Consider the following 15,373-nt stretch of genomic DNA (forward strand, 5'->3'; position numbering starts at 1 on the left):
TTTTTCTTCGTAATATTTTAACTGAGATTGGTGAATCCAGCGCCTAAAAACCCGTGCGAGCCATCGCCCTGTGGCCCTAATAGTATCTGCCGCGTGAAAGGCAACCAAGCCGTCTGCTCGTGCCAAGTGGGCTATTTCGGAGCCCCTCCGATGTGTAGACCCGAATGTCTAGTCAGTTCAGAATGTAGTCAACACACTGCTTGTATCAACCAGAAGTGCCAAGATCCATGCCCAGGAGCGTGCGGGTTTAACGCTAGGTGCCAAGTTGTGAACCACAACCCGATTTGTAGTTGTCCGCCTAACTTCAAAGGAGACCCGTTTTCACAATGCAATGAAGGTAAAAACGTTAATTTTTGTTACCATTATGATTCCAATGTCTTTGTGTAGAACCGAAGGAACCACCAAATTTGCTACCATTACCTTGTTTCCCATCGCCTTGTGGTGCCAACGCCGAATGTCGTTCCGTTGGTGATCGCGCGGTTTGTTCTTGTGTGCCCGGAATGTTAGGATCTCCTCCAAATTGTCGCCCCGAGTGTGTGATCAATCAAGATTGTCCGTCAAATCTCGCGTGTGTTAACAACAAGTGTAAAGATCCATGCGTGGGTTCGTGCGGTAACAATGCTCAATGTACCGTGTTCAACCATCAGCCGACCTGTAACTGCTTCTCTGGTTTTGAAGGAGATCCCTTCTCTGGTTGCACACCTGTTCAAGGTAAGTGTTCACGTTCTCTTGGTTTCTCTTTCAGTTTCTTCACTTCTTTTCTTTATCTTTGTAGTAATTGATGAACCTAGAAATCCTTGCAACCCCTCACCATGTGGGGCTAATGCAGTTTGTAAAGAACGTAACGGTGCGGGTTCTTGTACTTGCGTACAGAATTATTTCGGGGATCCGTACGCCGGATGCAGACCCGAATGTGTAATGAACAATGACTGTCCTCATGATAAAGCCTGTTTGGCTATGAAATGTCGAGATCCTTGCCCAGGTAGCTGCGGCTTGAACGCCGAATGTAGAGTCATTAATCACAACCCTCAATGTTATTGTCTCCCTGGATACACCGGAAACGCTTTAAATTTATGTCGGGAAGTTCCAGCCAGTAAGATATTAAACCTCGCTCTCACCACCTGTATAAACCCTTCTTTTCTTTAGTCACCTACGAAGAACCTAGAAGAAACCCTTGCATACCATCACCTTGCGGTCCTTATAGTACTTGCAGAGTACAAAATGACAGACCTGTATGTTCATGTTCCGCTGGATACTTAGGCGCACCTCCGAATTGCAGACCTGAGTGTCTTGTTAATTCAGAGTGTCCTCTAGACCAAGCGTGCTTTAAACAACAATGTGTAGATCCTTGCCCTGGAACTTGTGGTTTTAACGCTAGATGTAAAGTAGTAAACCACAACCCGATCTGTAGTTGTCCTTCAGGTTACGTTGGAGATCCTTTCAGCAGATGCATCTTGGAAATAAGTATGCTTGTAAATAACTCTCTTCTTTTTCGGCATGTACCTTTTCCAGAACCACCAGTAATAGAAGAGACAAATCCTTGCCAGCCATCACCTTGTGGCTACTTCTCTGAATGCCAAGTCAGAGATAAACGCCCTGTTTGTTCTTGTTTACCTAATTATTTCGGCCAACCACCAAACTGTAGACCCGAATGTGTTATTAACTCTGACTGTGCTTCAACTAAAGCGTGCCAGAATGAAAGATGCCGCGACCCTTGCCCGGGTTCATGCGGTTCGAACGCAGAATGTAAAACCATAAACCATCAGCCGGTTTGTTATTGTTTGCAAGGATTTAGTGGCGATCCCTTCTCCGGGTGCCAACAAAGTAAGATTTCAGTTGGAATACTCGTTCAATCTAAATTAAAAATTCTAGTTGTGGTTGTCGATGAACCTAGACACCCATGTAACCCGTCACCTTGTGGAACCAATGCAGTTTGTCGCGAGCTTAATGGTGCAGGCTCTTGTACTTGCATATTAGATTACTTCGGTGATCCATACGCAGGATGCAGACCTGAATGCGTGACAAATTCAGACTGCCCAAGAGATAAATCGTGTGTTAATAACAAATGTAAAGACCCGTGTCCTGGAACCTGTGGATTGAACGCAGAGTGCAGAGTTTATAACCACGCACCAAATTGTAACTGTTTGCCTGGATACACAGGAAATGCTTTAACATCTTGCCATCTACCTCCTCCACCTCCTCGGCGTAAGATTCTTTTTCTTACTTTTTCTTTTCTACTGTACTTTTGTCTTAACAGAACCCGAACCAGAACGCAACCCATGTCAACCATCACCTTGTGGACCTTATAGTGTGTGCCGAGTTTCAAACGGTCACGCAGTCTGTTCTTGCCAATCTAATTACATAGGAACACCTCCTTCTTGTAGACCCGAATGTACAGTTAGCACTGATTGCATGCAGGATCGAGCTTGTATTAATCAGAAGTGTCGTGACCCATGTCCGGGCACTTGCGGATTAAACGCGAGATGTAACGTTATAAATCACAACCCCATTTGTAGCTGTTTACCTGGATATCAAGGCGATCCTTTCGTGAAATGCCAGCCGTTTGAACGTAAGGCTGCGACTCCATCAATCTTTACTTTGTCTTACTATTTTCTTCATTTTAGCACCACCTGAACCGAGCGGAAATCCTTGCGTTCCGTCCCCTTGCGGACCCAATTCTCAATGCAGAGTTGTGGGCTCACAAGCCGCATGTTCCTGTTTGCCGGATTATATCGGGCGCTCTCCTAATTGTCGACCGGAATGTACGATAAACGCGGAATGTCCCAGTAATTTAGCTTGCATGAACGAAAAATGTCGCGATCCTTGCCCAGGTTCTTGCGGAATTCAAACCACTTGTGTGGTCGTTAAACACGCGCCGGTTTGTCAGTGTCAAGTTGGTTTTACCGGGGACCCATTCGCCGGGTGCTCGCCTGTCCCGGAACCTCCAAGAAAACCGGAGATTATAGATCCGTGTAACCCATCTCCTTGTGGTGCTAATTCCATTTGCAAAGAACGAAATAATGCGGGATCGTGTACTTGCTTGCCGGAGTATTTCGGGGATCCGTACTCCGGGTGTCGCCCGGAATGTGTCATCAACACGGATTGTCCTCGCGATAAAGCGTGTATCAACAATAAGTGTAGAAATCCTTGTCCAGGAACATGCGGTCTTAACGCCGAATGCAGGGTTGCGAACCACGCTCCATCTTGCTCTTGTTTAGTAGGATACACTGGAAATCCAAGTGTTGCATGCCATCTACCACAACCTAGTACGTATCTCTGTCTGTCTTTTGCTCTTAACTATTTTCTTTTCATTTAGTTGTGCATGAAGAACCTAAAACTCAACCTTGCCAGCCGTCGCCTTGTGGCCCTTACAGTCAATGTAGAGTGGTGAACAACCACGCAGTGTGTTCTTGTCAAGCGAATTACATAGGAACTCCACCGATGTGCAAACCAGAATGCATGATTTCCGCTGACTGTCCTTTAGACAAAGCCTGCATAAACACAAAGTGCCAGGATCCTTGTCCTGGCACTTGTGGCCTTAACGCGAGATGTCAAGTTGTCAATCACAACCCTATCTGTAGTTGTCCTGCTGGTTTTTCAGGAGACCCGTTCGTACAATGCGTGCAACGACGTAAGCTGCCTACTTTATCTCCACTCTTAACTTATTTTCTTTTCTGTAGCTGTAGAACAACCGAAACCTGCAGGAAACCCTTGCATTCCTTCACCTTGCGGCCCCAACTCTCACTGCAGAGTTCTTGGTAACACTCCAGCGTGTTCTTGTTTGCAAAACTATATCGGACGACCTCCGAACTGTCGCCCTGAATGTACCATTAACTCTGAATGTCCAAGCAACCGCGCTTGCCAAAACGAAAGATGCGTTGATCCCTGTCCTGGTTCCTGTGGAGCCTTTGCAGATTGCGTTGTTATTAGTCACAGATCTGTTTGTTCGTGTCAAGTTGGGTACACCGGCGATCCTTTCGCTGGTTGTAACCTCATACCTAGTAAGACGATGGTGTTTGATTTTAAAGTTTTGTTACCACTAAGAACGATCTTTCAGTCACTCAACCGGTTGAAGAACCTCGCAATCCTTGTAACCCATCGCCGTGTGGAGCCAACGCTCAGTGTAAAGAACGGAATTATGTTGGAGCTTGCACTTGTTTGCCGGAGTACTTTGGAGACCCCTACACCGGTTGTAGGCCTGAATGTGTTACCAACTCTGACTGTCCGAGAGATAAGTCCTGCGCTAACAATAAGTGTATAGATCCTTGTCCTGGAATCTGCGGGCTTAATGCAGAGTGCAGAGTTAGTAACCACGCACCTTCGTGTAATTGTATAACTGGATACACAGGAAATCCTCAAGTTTCTTGTCACCCACCTCCTCCCAGTAAGATCTTACTAACACTTCTTATATAAGATACTTATTTTTTCTTTCTTTAAGAACGTGATGAACCTAAAGGTAACCCTTGTGTCCCTTCACCGTGTGGACCTTATAGTAACTGCAGAGTTGTAAACGACCACGCGGTGTGCTCTTGTCAAACGAATTATATAGGAACTCCACCTTCTTGCAAACCTGAGTGTATGGTCAGTGCAGATTGCCCTCAAAACCGTGCTTGTATCAACAGTAAGTGCCAGGATCCTTGTCCTGGAACTTGCGGTATAAATGCACGTTGTCAAATAGTCAACCACAATCCTATCTGTAGTTGCCCAACTAATTACATTGGCGATCCTTTCGTCCGCTGTATTTTGCAACCGAGTAAGACTATCACTTCTTTGTACTTTTCTTCAATTATACTCTTTTTAGAACCTGAACCTCCTGCACCTACTGGCAATCCTTGCGTGCCATCACCTTGTGGATTGAACTCTCAATGCAGAGTTATAGGAACCCAAGCCGCGTGCTCTTGTTTACCGAATTACATAGGGCGCTCGCCTAACTGTAGACCGGAATGTACAATAAACGCGGAATGTCCTGGAAACCTCGCTTGTCAAAACGAAAAGTGTAAAGATCCATGTCCTGGATCATGCGGCTCTAGCACTACTTGTACTGTTGTTAAACACTCTCCCGTTTGCGTATGCATTGCTGGTTATACCGGTGATCCCTTCACTGGATGCTCACCCACTCCACCTCGTAAGATTCTTTTTTTCTTAAGGAAACACCGAAAGTCGACCTAACTCTTCCACTCTTTTAGCTGCTCCCGTCACTGAAGCGCCAGCGAACCCGTGTAACCCATCGCCATGTGGCGCTAACGCTGTCTGCAAAGAACGAAACGGAGCAGGTTCTTGTGCTTGCATCCCTGAATACTTTGGAGATCCTTACAGTGGCTGTAGACCTGAATGTGTCACAAACTCAGACTGCGATCGCAGCCGAGCTTGTGTCAATAATAGGTGCATAGATCCTTGTCCTGGAACCTGTGGAATAAACGCGGAATGTAGAGTGATCAATCATGCTCCTTCTTGTTCTTGTATCCCCGGTTACACCGGGGAGCCTCTCTCAAACTGCAGACTTGTACAACCTAGTAAGATATTTCTACTAACTCTATTTGTTTAAATTAACACGTCTTTGTTAGTCGAAGAAGAACCTCCGAAAAATCCGTGCCAACCGTCACCTTGTGGTCCTTACAGTCAATGTCGCGAGATAAATAACCACGCAGTTTGTTCTTGCCAAGCGAATTACGTTGGAACTCCTCCTATGTGTAGACCGGAATGTATTGTTAGTTCAGAATGCCCACAAGACAAAGCTTGTTCTGAACAGAGATGTGTGAATCCTTGCCGAGACGGAGCCACACCTTGCGGACTTAACGCAGAATGTAGAGTAGTAAATCACAATCCTATTTGCAGTTGTGTAGTTGGGTTTACTGGAGATCCTTTCACTCGCTGCTCTAAAATCGAATGTACGTTTCCACTCTCTTTACTGTTCTGTTCTATACTCTTTTCATTTCAGTACCTCCACCGCAGAGCGATACAAATCCTTGTGTACCTTCACCGTGTGGACCAAACTCACAATGTAGAGTTGTTGGTACTCAACCTGCATGCTCTTGTTTACAAAACTATGTCGGCCGCCCTCCAAACTGTAGACCTGAATGTATTAATGACTCTGAATGTCCAAACTATAAGTCTTGTAAAAACGAAAGATGTGTAGATCCATGTCCCGGTAACTGTGGCTCTAATGCACAGTGCACCGTTGTCAATCATAGCCCAGTTTGTTCTTGTTTCCCAGGCTATACTGGCGATCCTTTCTCTTCTTGTACACTACCACTTCCACCATGTAAGAAACTTTCCGTTATATCCAACCATCACGCACTTCACATATTAAACGAAATGTAATTTCAGCTACTGAGAGATCTCCACCAGCCACGCCATGCTTCCCATCTCCCTGCGGCCCTAACGCAGAATGTCGCGAGAAGAACGGCGCAGGTGCTTGCTTATGTCCACCTGGATTCTTCGGCGATCCTTATGACAGCCAACGGGGATGCCATAGAGAATGTGAAACCAACACCGACTGCAACACTGCACTTGCTTGCGTCGCGTATAAATGCGTGGATCCATGCATTGGAACCTGCGGAACCTTTGCAGAATGTCGTGTTAACAACCACGTACCGACGTGTACGTGCCGTGCGGGTTTCACAGGAGATCCGTTCTTCCAATGTAGAGAGGTACAACCACCACCGCCACGAAAACCGGAGAATCCATGCATTCCATCGCCTTGTGGACCCAACAGTCAGTGCAGAAATGTTAACGATCAAGCGGTTTGTTCGTGTTTGCCCAACTTCAGCGGATCGCCTCCTAGTTGCCGACCTGAGTGTGTTGTTAGCTCGGAATGTCCAGCTGATAAGGCTTGCATCAATCAGAAGTGTGGAGATCCTTGTCCGAACACTTGTGGCCTGGGGGCGCAGTGTAGTACGAGAAATCATAGTCCGATTTGTGCTTGTCCGCCGGGATTCACTGGAGATCCGTTCACCAGATGTTCACCACAAAGTAACTATTTTGTTATCACTAGGAATCAAAGGAATTCGTTGATTTTTTTACAGTTGTTGCTCCGGAACCAACCACTGAGCGCCCACCGTCTTGTTTCCCAACTCCATGCGGACCAAACTCGCAATGCGAGATCAGGAATGGCATACCGTCTTGTTCTTGTCTTCCTAATTACATCGGGGCTCCTCCAAACTGCCGGCCTGAGTGTACCATCAGCTCTGAATGCGGCAGTCCCTTGGCTTGCATCAACTTAAAGTGTCGCGATCCATGTCCTGGATCCTGCGGCTCCAGCGCTAGATGTCACGTTCTAAATCACATCCCTGTCTGCACGTGTGAAGACGGTTACACCGGAAATCCGTTCACTCAGTGTACTTTGATTCCACCCGTTTCCGAACCACCAGTGCCTCGAGACCCATGCAATCCATCACCTTGCGGACCGAACGCGCAATGCAACAACGGAGTCTGCACTTGTTTGCCGGAATTCATCGGAAATCCGTACGAATCCTGCAGACCTGAATGTGTTCTCAGCACTGAATGCAATAGAGATAAAGCCTGCATTAGAAACAAATGTTTGGATCCTTGTCCTGGAACCTGCGGCTCTAACGCTCGCTGTGATGTTATCAACCACATTCCAACGTGTTCTTGTCCCGATGGGTACACTGGAGACCCATTTACCAATTGTCGCGTGTATGAACCAACTCCTCCTGTCCCGGAAAACCCATGCAGTCCATCACCTTGCGGCCCCAACAGCCAGTGTAAAAATATAAACGACCATGCAGTGTGCTCTTGCATCCAAGGATACGTGGGCTCTCCACCATCCTGCAGACCTGAATGCGTTGTCAGTGCAGAATGCGCCTCAAGTAAAGCCTGCGTGAACCAGAAATGTGTCGACCCATGTCCTGGCTCGTGCGGCTTGAGTGCCAGATGCGAAGTCATAAACCACAGCCCCATTTGTAGCTGCCCTGAAGGACAAACCGGAGATCCTTTCCAAAGTTGCCGATCGATTCCACCTCCTCCGCCAACTCCGCCGCCACCAAGAACCGATCCATGCGTGCCAAACCCTTGCGGACCAAACTCAATCTGTCGAAGCGTAGGCGATTCGCCATCTTGTAGCTGCGCTCAGGATTACACAGGAAGTCCACCAAATTGTCGCCCAGAGTGCGTTATCAATCCGGATTGTCCCAGCAACATGGCGTGCATCAACAATAAATGCAGAGATCCATGCCCTGGCAGCTGTGGAGTTAGTGCAGAGTGTAGAGTCGTCAGTCACACTGTAGTGTGCGTTTGTCCGGCGCGATTTGTTGGAAATCCGTTCGTTCAATGCACGCCGCAACAGAATGAGCCGGTGAATCCATGCGAACCTTCGCCTTGTGGATCTAATGCTATTTGTAAAGAGCGCAACGGCGCCGGTGCTTGTACTTGTATTGATGACTACCAAGGAAACCCCTACGAAGGGTGCAGACCTGAATGTGTCTTAAGCTCCGATTGTCCAACGAATAGAGCCTGTATACGTAACAAGTGTGGAGATCCTTGTCCTGGAATTTGTGGAGAAAATGCGGAATGTTCTGTCATCAATCATGTACCGACTTGCACTTGCGTGAGAGATTTCACTGGAGATCCTTTCACTAGATGCTTACCTCCACCACGTAAGTCACTTAAGTCTTGTAAAAATGTTAATAATTGACTGTTTTTTACTTCCAGCGGTGACGGAACCAACAGTTTACGTGAACCCATGCGACCCTAGCCCTTGCGGTCCTAACTCTCAATGCAGAAACGTGAACGAACAAGGCGTTTGTTCTTGTCTTCCAGAATACACAGGCTCTCCACCAAATTGCAGACCCGAATGCGTAGTCAGTTCAGAATGTCCTCAAAATCGTGCGTGCCATAAATTCAAATGTGCCAATCCTTGCACCGGAACGTGCGGTGTAGGGGCCAGATGCGAAGTTATAAACCACAATCCGATTTGTAGCTGTCCTTCTGGTTTAACAGGAGATCCGTTCTCCAGATGTTACGAATTACCTCCACCACCACCACTACCAGCTCCCAGACCTGTAAACCCGTGTCAACCATCACCGTGTGGCCCCAATTCCGTCTGTAGACCTGTTGGCGATCAACCTTCTTGTTCTTGCTTGGAGAATTACATGGGAGCGCCACCGAACTGCAGGCCTGAGTGTGCTGTGAATACAGACTGTCCTTCGAATGCGGCGTGTATTACTGAGAAATGTAGAGATCCTTGTCCTGGATCCTGTGGATTTAACGCTGAATGTAGAGTCCAGAATCACATCCCGATTTGTACGTGTGTTTCTGGATTTATGGGAGATCCGTTCACTCAGTGTACGCCGTTCAAGCAGGAAGAACCGAAAGTACCGACTGATCCATGTAATCCATCGCCTTGTGGAGCCAACACTCGATGCGATAATGGAGTTTGCACGTGTTTACCACAGTACAATGGCGATCCATACAGAGGTTGCAGACCGGAATGTACCATGAACACTGATTGCTCGCCCAACAGAGCTTGCAGCAACCTGAAATGCATCGATCCGTGTCCTGGAACGTGTGGACAAGACGCTGTTTGCGATGTCGTCAACCACATCCCGACCTGCAGTTGTCCACCAGGATACGAAGGCGATCCTTTCACCAGTTGCAGGCTGAAGAGAATCGGTACGAAACTCGCACCACCTTTAGTTTCGCTCTTCTCTTATTATTAGAATTTTTCAGAACCACCGCGAGACCCGTGCAACCCATCACCATGCGGCCCCAACAGTCTCTGCAGAGTCAACAACGGCGTCGCCGTCTGCTCCTGCCAACCCGGCTTAATAGGAAGTCCTCCAAGCTGCCGCCCTGAATGCATCGTCAGCGCTGAGTGTCCTCTCACCAAAGCCTGCCTAAACAACAAATGCGTGGACCCATGCCCAGGAACCTGCGGAATCAACGCAAGATGCCAAGTGGTCAACCACAACCCCATCTGCAGCTGCACTGAAGGAATGACCGGTGATCCTTTCACCAGATGCACAATCATCGTTTTACGCGAACCGGAAAGACCGTGCGAACCGAGCCCGTGTGGACCCAACTCGATCTGCCAAGTTCGTGGCGAAAGTCCGGCGTGTTCGTGTCTCGAAAATTATATCGGAGTTCCGCCGAATTGTCGACCGGAATGTACCATCAATCCGGAGTGTTCCAGTGCTATGGCGTGTATTAATCAAAGGTGTCGCGATCCGTGTCCGGGAAGTTGTGGACAAAACGCTGTTTGTAACGTGGTTAATCATAATCCGGTGTGCAAGTGCAATCCGGGATTCGAAGGAGATCCGTTCGTTAGATGCGTTCCTGTTACTGTTCCAGGTAGGAATTTTTTTATTTATGAGGTGAAATGCAATGCCAAACGAGCTTAGAAAACACCAAAGATTCAAGATTCTTCCTAAAATTGGTAAAGGGCTGTGAAGAGTTAAATATTTTTCATCTACAAATTTCATATCGCGTAAAACGAGAATACAATAGAACCTCTATTATCCTGATCACCGATTTAAAAAAAAATGCCATTTTTATTTTCAAGTAACTAGAACTTTTTCAAAAAATAACTTATTAATACGTTTTTTTTTTTCAAAATTTATGTTTTGAAATGTACTTTTCAGAAAAAAATCCAAAAAAAAATTAAAATAATAAATAATAAATTTTTGCCATTTTTGAGAAAAAGTGAGAAGAACAAAAATTTGAAAAAATTTCGAGAACCGTTTTTCATGGAATAAAAAACGATGAAAAACTTTTAGCCAAATCGAAAAGCGTCGGGGACAAAAGTGGTCGATTTGGAATACCCCACTTATATGTTTAACTTTTATAATAATCCGAGTTTTGCATTATTTTTTGTGTTTTTTTGTATATTCTATTATCCGGATCACCTCTGCAACAATTAGTCCGGATAATCGAGGTTCTACTGTATAAATTAAACAACATCTGAGACGAAACGATTTCAATTCGATATAAAATTCTCGTGGTGTTGTATTTCATTGAAATATTTTTCTTCTTTCGAACTCCATTGCTGATGGCATTTTCTCTTCAATTTCAACAAGACCGCAGCAGTGGAGCTCATGTCTGTTGCATGTTCTGCTGTAAATACTAAATGCTTTTGCTTCTGGGGATAAGCAAGGTAAGGAAAAGTATCCCCCAACGATAACAACGAGCTTTTTCAACGCAAGCCCTAACGCCCCAATCAACGAATGCGCTATAAAAGCCCTCACCCCCACACCCCATGCGAAAAAAAGTCCCATAATGATAACAAAGCTTTAAAACATGCGGAAATACGGTATACTGCGGTATAAAGGTACATATACACTCGCAACCCCCAACCCCCTGGCGCTTAAGGATAATATACCCCCCTAATGAACGCTTATGTCCCTCACCAAGCCCTTTTGCGCAAAAGCAGCTAATGATAAAGCGTACTATACTGGTTTACGTAAATAACGAAATTTAATCCCACGGCTTTCGCACTCAAAACTCACAGGCACAATGGTCGGTTTTATAAGCACTGAATATTTTCAGTTAAGGCAGAAGTTCTAACTCCTTGTTCACCATCTCCTTGTGGTGCAAATGCGGTTTGTAAGGAAAGAAACGGAGCAGGTGCATGTACCTGTTTGGCGGAATACATCGGCAATCCTTACGAAGGTTGCAGACCTGAATGTATCCACAATTCTGATTGCCCCTCCAATAAAGCGTGCACCAGAAATAAGTGTATTGATCCATGTCCTGGTACATGTGGTCAAAACGCCAATTGCCAAGTCATAAATCACGCTCCTTCGTGTACTTGCCAACCTGGATACACCGGTGACCCCTTCAGATTCTGTAATTTGCCCCCAGAACGTAAGAAAGTGTATTTTAACCCCTCAATATTCATGTTTTTGTCTTAGCACCAAGAGATGTAATTCCGGTAAACCCATGTCAACCCTCTCCATGTGGACCTAACAGTCAATGCCGCGAAGTAAACACTCAAGCGGTTTGCTCTTGTTTACCTAATTATGTAGGAAGTCCTCCAGGATGTAGACCGGAATGTGTCGTTAGTTCCGAATGCCCACAAAACCGAGCGTGCATTAATAAAAAATGTGCTGATCCCTGTCCTGGAACGTGCGGTCAAATGACCAATTGTCAAGTAATTAACCACAGTCCGATTTGTACTTGTCGACCGGCATACACCGGTGACCCCTTCTCTAGATGCTACCCCATTCCACGTAAGTCCGCGTTGTTACCCCCCCAAAAACTCCACTACAGTTTGTAATTTTAGCTCCACCTTTAGAACCAGTACCACTACCCACACCAACAAACCCATGTCTACCATCACCGTGTGGTCCCAACTCACAATGTCGTGACGTTGGAGGCACCCCATCTTGTTCATGTTTAGCCGAATTCGTTGGAACCCCCCCAAATTGTAGACCTGAATGCTCCCAGAATTACGAATGTCCAAGCAATTTAGCTTGTATACGAAACAAGTGTAAAGATCCGTGTCCAGGAACTTGCGGAATTGGAGCTAACTGTCTTGTAAACAACCACTTGGCTAGTTGTGTGTGCCCTGAAGGATTCACGGGTGATCCCTTCAACAACTGTTACCCGAAACCCCAGGAGGCTGAGCCTGTGGTTCAGAAAGACCCTTGCAACCCCTCTCCCTGTGGTTCAAACGCGAGATGTGACAATGGGGTGTGTTCGTGTCTACCAGAATACCAAGGCGATCCTTATAGAGGATGTAGACCTGAATGTGTAATCAGTGATGACTGTTCCCGAGACAAAGCTTGTCGGAGAAATAAATGCGTTGATCCTTGCCCAGGAACATGCGGACAAGGCGCTTTATGCACTGTAGCCAATCATATAGCAATGTGTAGTTGTCCTCCAGGATATACAGGAAATGCGTTCGTCAGTTGTAATGTTCTCCCAAGTACGTCACCCCATGATTTTCCTTCATTCGATTATCACCTTAATTTCAGCACCTCCGGTAAGAAACCCTTGCAGCCCTTCACCTTGTGGCCCCAACAGCCAATGTCGCGAAATTAACACCCAAGCGGTTTGCTCTTGTGTCCCTGGATACATTGGTAGCCCCCCAACGTGTCGTCCAGAATGTGTAACCAGTTCTGAGTGTCCTCTTACTCAAGCTTGTATCAATCAAAAGTGTGTAGACCCCTGCCCTGGAACGTGTGGCTTGAACGCGAAATGTCAAGTTATCAATCACAACCCCATTTGCAGTTGCCCTCCTGATTACTCAGGAGACCCCTTCACAAGATGTTTCCCGAAACGTAAGAACCTCCAGATTTCCCCCAGTTTCTTCACTATTCTTTTAGCTCAAGAAGATCCAGTGGTTGTACCAACAAACCCATGCCAACCATCACCTTGCGGGCCTAACTCTCAATGTAAAGCTGTCGGAGACTCCCCTTCGTGTTCTTGTTTGCCTGAATTCAAAGGATCTCCTCCAAATTGCAGACCGGAATGCATCAGCAACAGCGAATGTGCTTTCAATCTTGCTTGTATCAACCGTAAATGTTCAGATCCTTGTCGCAACATCTGCGGCGCGAATGCAGAATGTCGGGTTGTCAACCACGCTCCCAATTGCGCGTGCATTCCTGGTTTTGAAGGCGATCCTTTCGTGCAATGCGTACAGAGAGCACCACCACCACCGGAACCTGTAAACCCTTGTGTTCCATCTCCGTGTGGTTCCAATGCTGTTTGCAAAGAACGAAATGGTGCTGGATCTTGTGTTTGTCTCCCTGAATACCAGGGAAATCCGTACGAAGGTTGTCGACCAGAATGTGTTCTTAGCTCGGATTGTCCTTCCAACAAAGCTTGCGTCAGTAATAAATGTGTGGATCCATGCCCTGGAACGTGTGGGCAAAATGCTGTATGTCAAGTCATCAACCACTCTCCTTCTTGTAGTTGTTTCCCTGGATATACCGGAGATCCGTTCAGACATTGTCATGCAATCCCACCACGTAAGTCTCTTTGGCGGTCCGTGAAGATACTTATGCATGTTCTTTAGCTGTGAAAGACGAAACTCCTCAACATCCGTGTCGACCCAGTCCGTGTGGGCCTAATAGCCAATGCCGCGAAGTTAACGGACAAGCTGTGTGTTCTTGTCTACCAAACTACACAGGCAGTCCTCCAGGCTGCAGACCCGAATGTGTGGTCAGTTCAGAATGCCCACAAAACCAAGCTTGTGTCAATCAGAAATGTGTTGATCCGTGCCCTGGAACGTGTGGGCTCAATGCTAATTGTCAAGTAATCAACCACAGTCCCATTTGTAGTTGTAGACCTAGTTACACTGGAGATCCTTTCACGAGATGCGTACCAATACCACCACGTAAGATGATCTTCGCCCCTCAACAATGTTGTCTAATTTGAAAATTTCAGCACCTGTTGAACCTCCAAGACCTGTAGTAACGGATCCTTGCGTCCCAAGCCCTTGTGGTCCCAATTCGCAATGTCGCGATGTCGGTGGCTCTCCCTCTTGCTCTTGTTTACCACAATTTACAGGTTCACCACCCAACTGCAGACCTGAATGCACGATAAATTCAGAATGTCCAAGTAATCTTGCTTGCATCCGTGAAAAATGTCGAGATCCTTGTCCGGGTTCTTGTGGAACGAGTGCAGAATGTAGCGTCATCAACCACACACCAATTTGTGCGTGCATAGCCGGTTACACCGGAGATCCTTTCCGTTTTTGTCAACCTAAACCCCAAGAAGTCAAACCTGTTAAAACAGATCCTTGCAATCCTTCACCGTGCGGTCCAAACACTCGTTGTGCTAACGGTGTTTGTAATTGTTTGCCAGAGTACCAAGGAGATCCATATATAGGTTGTCGCCCTGAATGTGTTCTTAACAGTGACTGTCCCAGAGATCGGGCTTGTATTCGTTACAAATGTAAAGATCCGTGCCCTGGAACTTGCGGGCAAAATGCTGAGTGCTCTATTATGAACCATATTCCGGTATGCACGTGCTTACAAGGATATGTAGGTAACGCCTTCATCACTTGTTCAAAAATCCCAGGTATTTCATTGGTACCAAACTCTTGAAAGATTTCAAATAATTTCTTGTAGCCGACGTCCCGAAAAATCCGTGTCGTCCATCTCCATGTGGACCTAACAGTCAATGTCGGGAGATTAATGGACAAGCTGTTTGCTCTTGTGTCCCTGGCTATATTGGAAGTCCTCCAACGTGTAGACCTGAATGCGTAACAAGCGCGGAGTGCTCGCTCAGTGAAGCTTGTATCAACCAAAAGTGTATAAATCCATGTCCTGGAACTTGTGGCCTCAATGCTAATTGCCAAGTCGTCAACCACAACCCTATTTGTAGTTGCCAGGCACGATTTACCGGAGACCCTTTCGTGCGATGCTTGCCAATACGTAAGAAAAACTCATTGTAAGGTATCAGTACTCAA

General features: G+C 46.4%; 1 protein-coding gene across 1 annotated transcript in view; it reads left to right on the forward strand.

Annotated features, from left to right (window-relative positions):
- dpy (fibrillin-like protein dumpy) overlaps window positions 1-15,373 on the forward strand; it is a 125,357-nt gene that overhangs the window by 74,930 nt on the left and 35,054 nt on the right. Inside the window, exons 32-57 of the mRNA XM_088046342.1 lie at window positions 41-337; window positions 388-711; window positions 776-1,093; window positions 1,147-1,464; window positions 1,513-2,205; window positions 2,258-2,569; window positions 2,625-3,266; window positions 3,317-3,631; window positions 3,681-4,001; window positions 4,058-4,384; window positions 4,439-5,125; window positions 5,187-5,513; window positions 5,565-5,888; window positions 5,939-6,262; window positions 6,328-6,972; window positions 7,026-8,615; window positions 8,671-9,630; window positions 9,688-10,308; window positions 11,503-11,820; window positions 11,868-12,185; window positions 12,239-12,883; window positions 12,933-13,238; window positions 13,284-13,928; window positions 13,976-14,296; window positions 14,347-14,982; window positions 15,033-15,338. Coding sequence (XP_087902468.1) covers window positions 41-337; window positions 388-711; window positions 776-1,093; window positions 1,147-1,464; window positions 1,513-2,205; window positions 2,258-2,569; window positions 2,625-3,266; window positions 3,317-3,631; window positions 3,681-4,001; window positions 4,058-4,384; window positions 4,439-5,125; window positions 5,187-5,513; window positions 5,565-5,888; window positions 5,939-6,262; window positions 6,328-6,972; window positions 7,026-8,615; window positions 8,671-9,630; window positions 9,688-10,308; window positions 11,503-11,820; window positions 11,868-12,185; window positions 12,239-12,883; window positions 12,933-13,238; window positions 13,284-13,928; window positions 13,976-14,296; window positions 14,347-14,982; window positions 15,033-15,338 — 12,840 coding nt within the window. The remainder of the gene's footprint in view (window positions 1-40; window positions 338-387; window positions 712-775; window positions 1,094-1,146; window positions 1,465-1,512; window positions 2,206-2,257; window positions 2,570-2,624; window positions 3,267-3,316; window positions 3,632-3,680; window positions 4,002-4,057; window positions 4,385-4,438; window positions 5,126-5,186; window positions 5,514-5,564; window positions 5,889-5,938; window positions 6,263-6,327; window positions 6,973-7,025; window positions 8,616-8,670; window positions 9,631-9,687; window positions 10,309-11,502; window positions 11,821-11,867; window positions 12,186-12,238; window positions 12,884-12,932; window positions 13,239-13,283; window positions 13,929-13,975; window positions 14,297-14,346; window positions 14,983-15,032; window positions 15,339-15,373) is intronic.

Source organism: Gnatocerus cornutus, chromosome 9, assembly GCF_029298725.1.
Source record: "Gnatocerus cornutus isolate USDA-ARS CGAHR chromosome 9, icGnaCorn1.1, whole genome shotgun sequence".
NCBI classification, from domain to species: Eukaryota; Metazoa; Arthropoda; class Insecta; order Coleoptera; family Tenebrionidae; genus Gnatocerus; species Gnatocerus cornutus.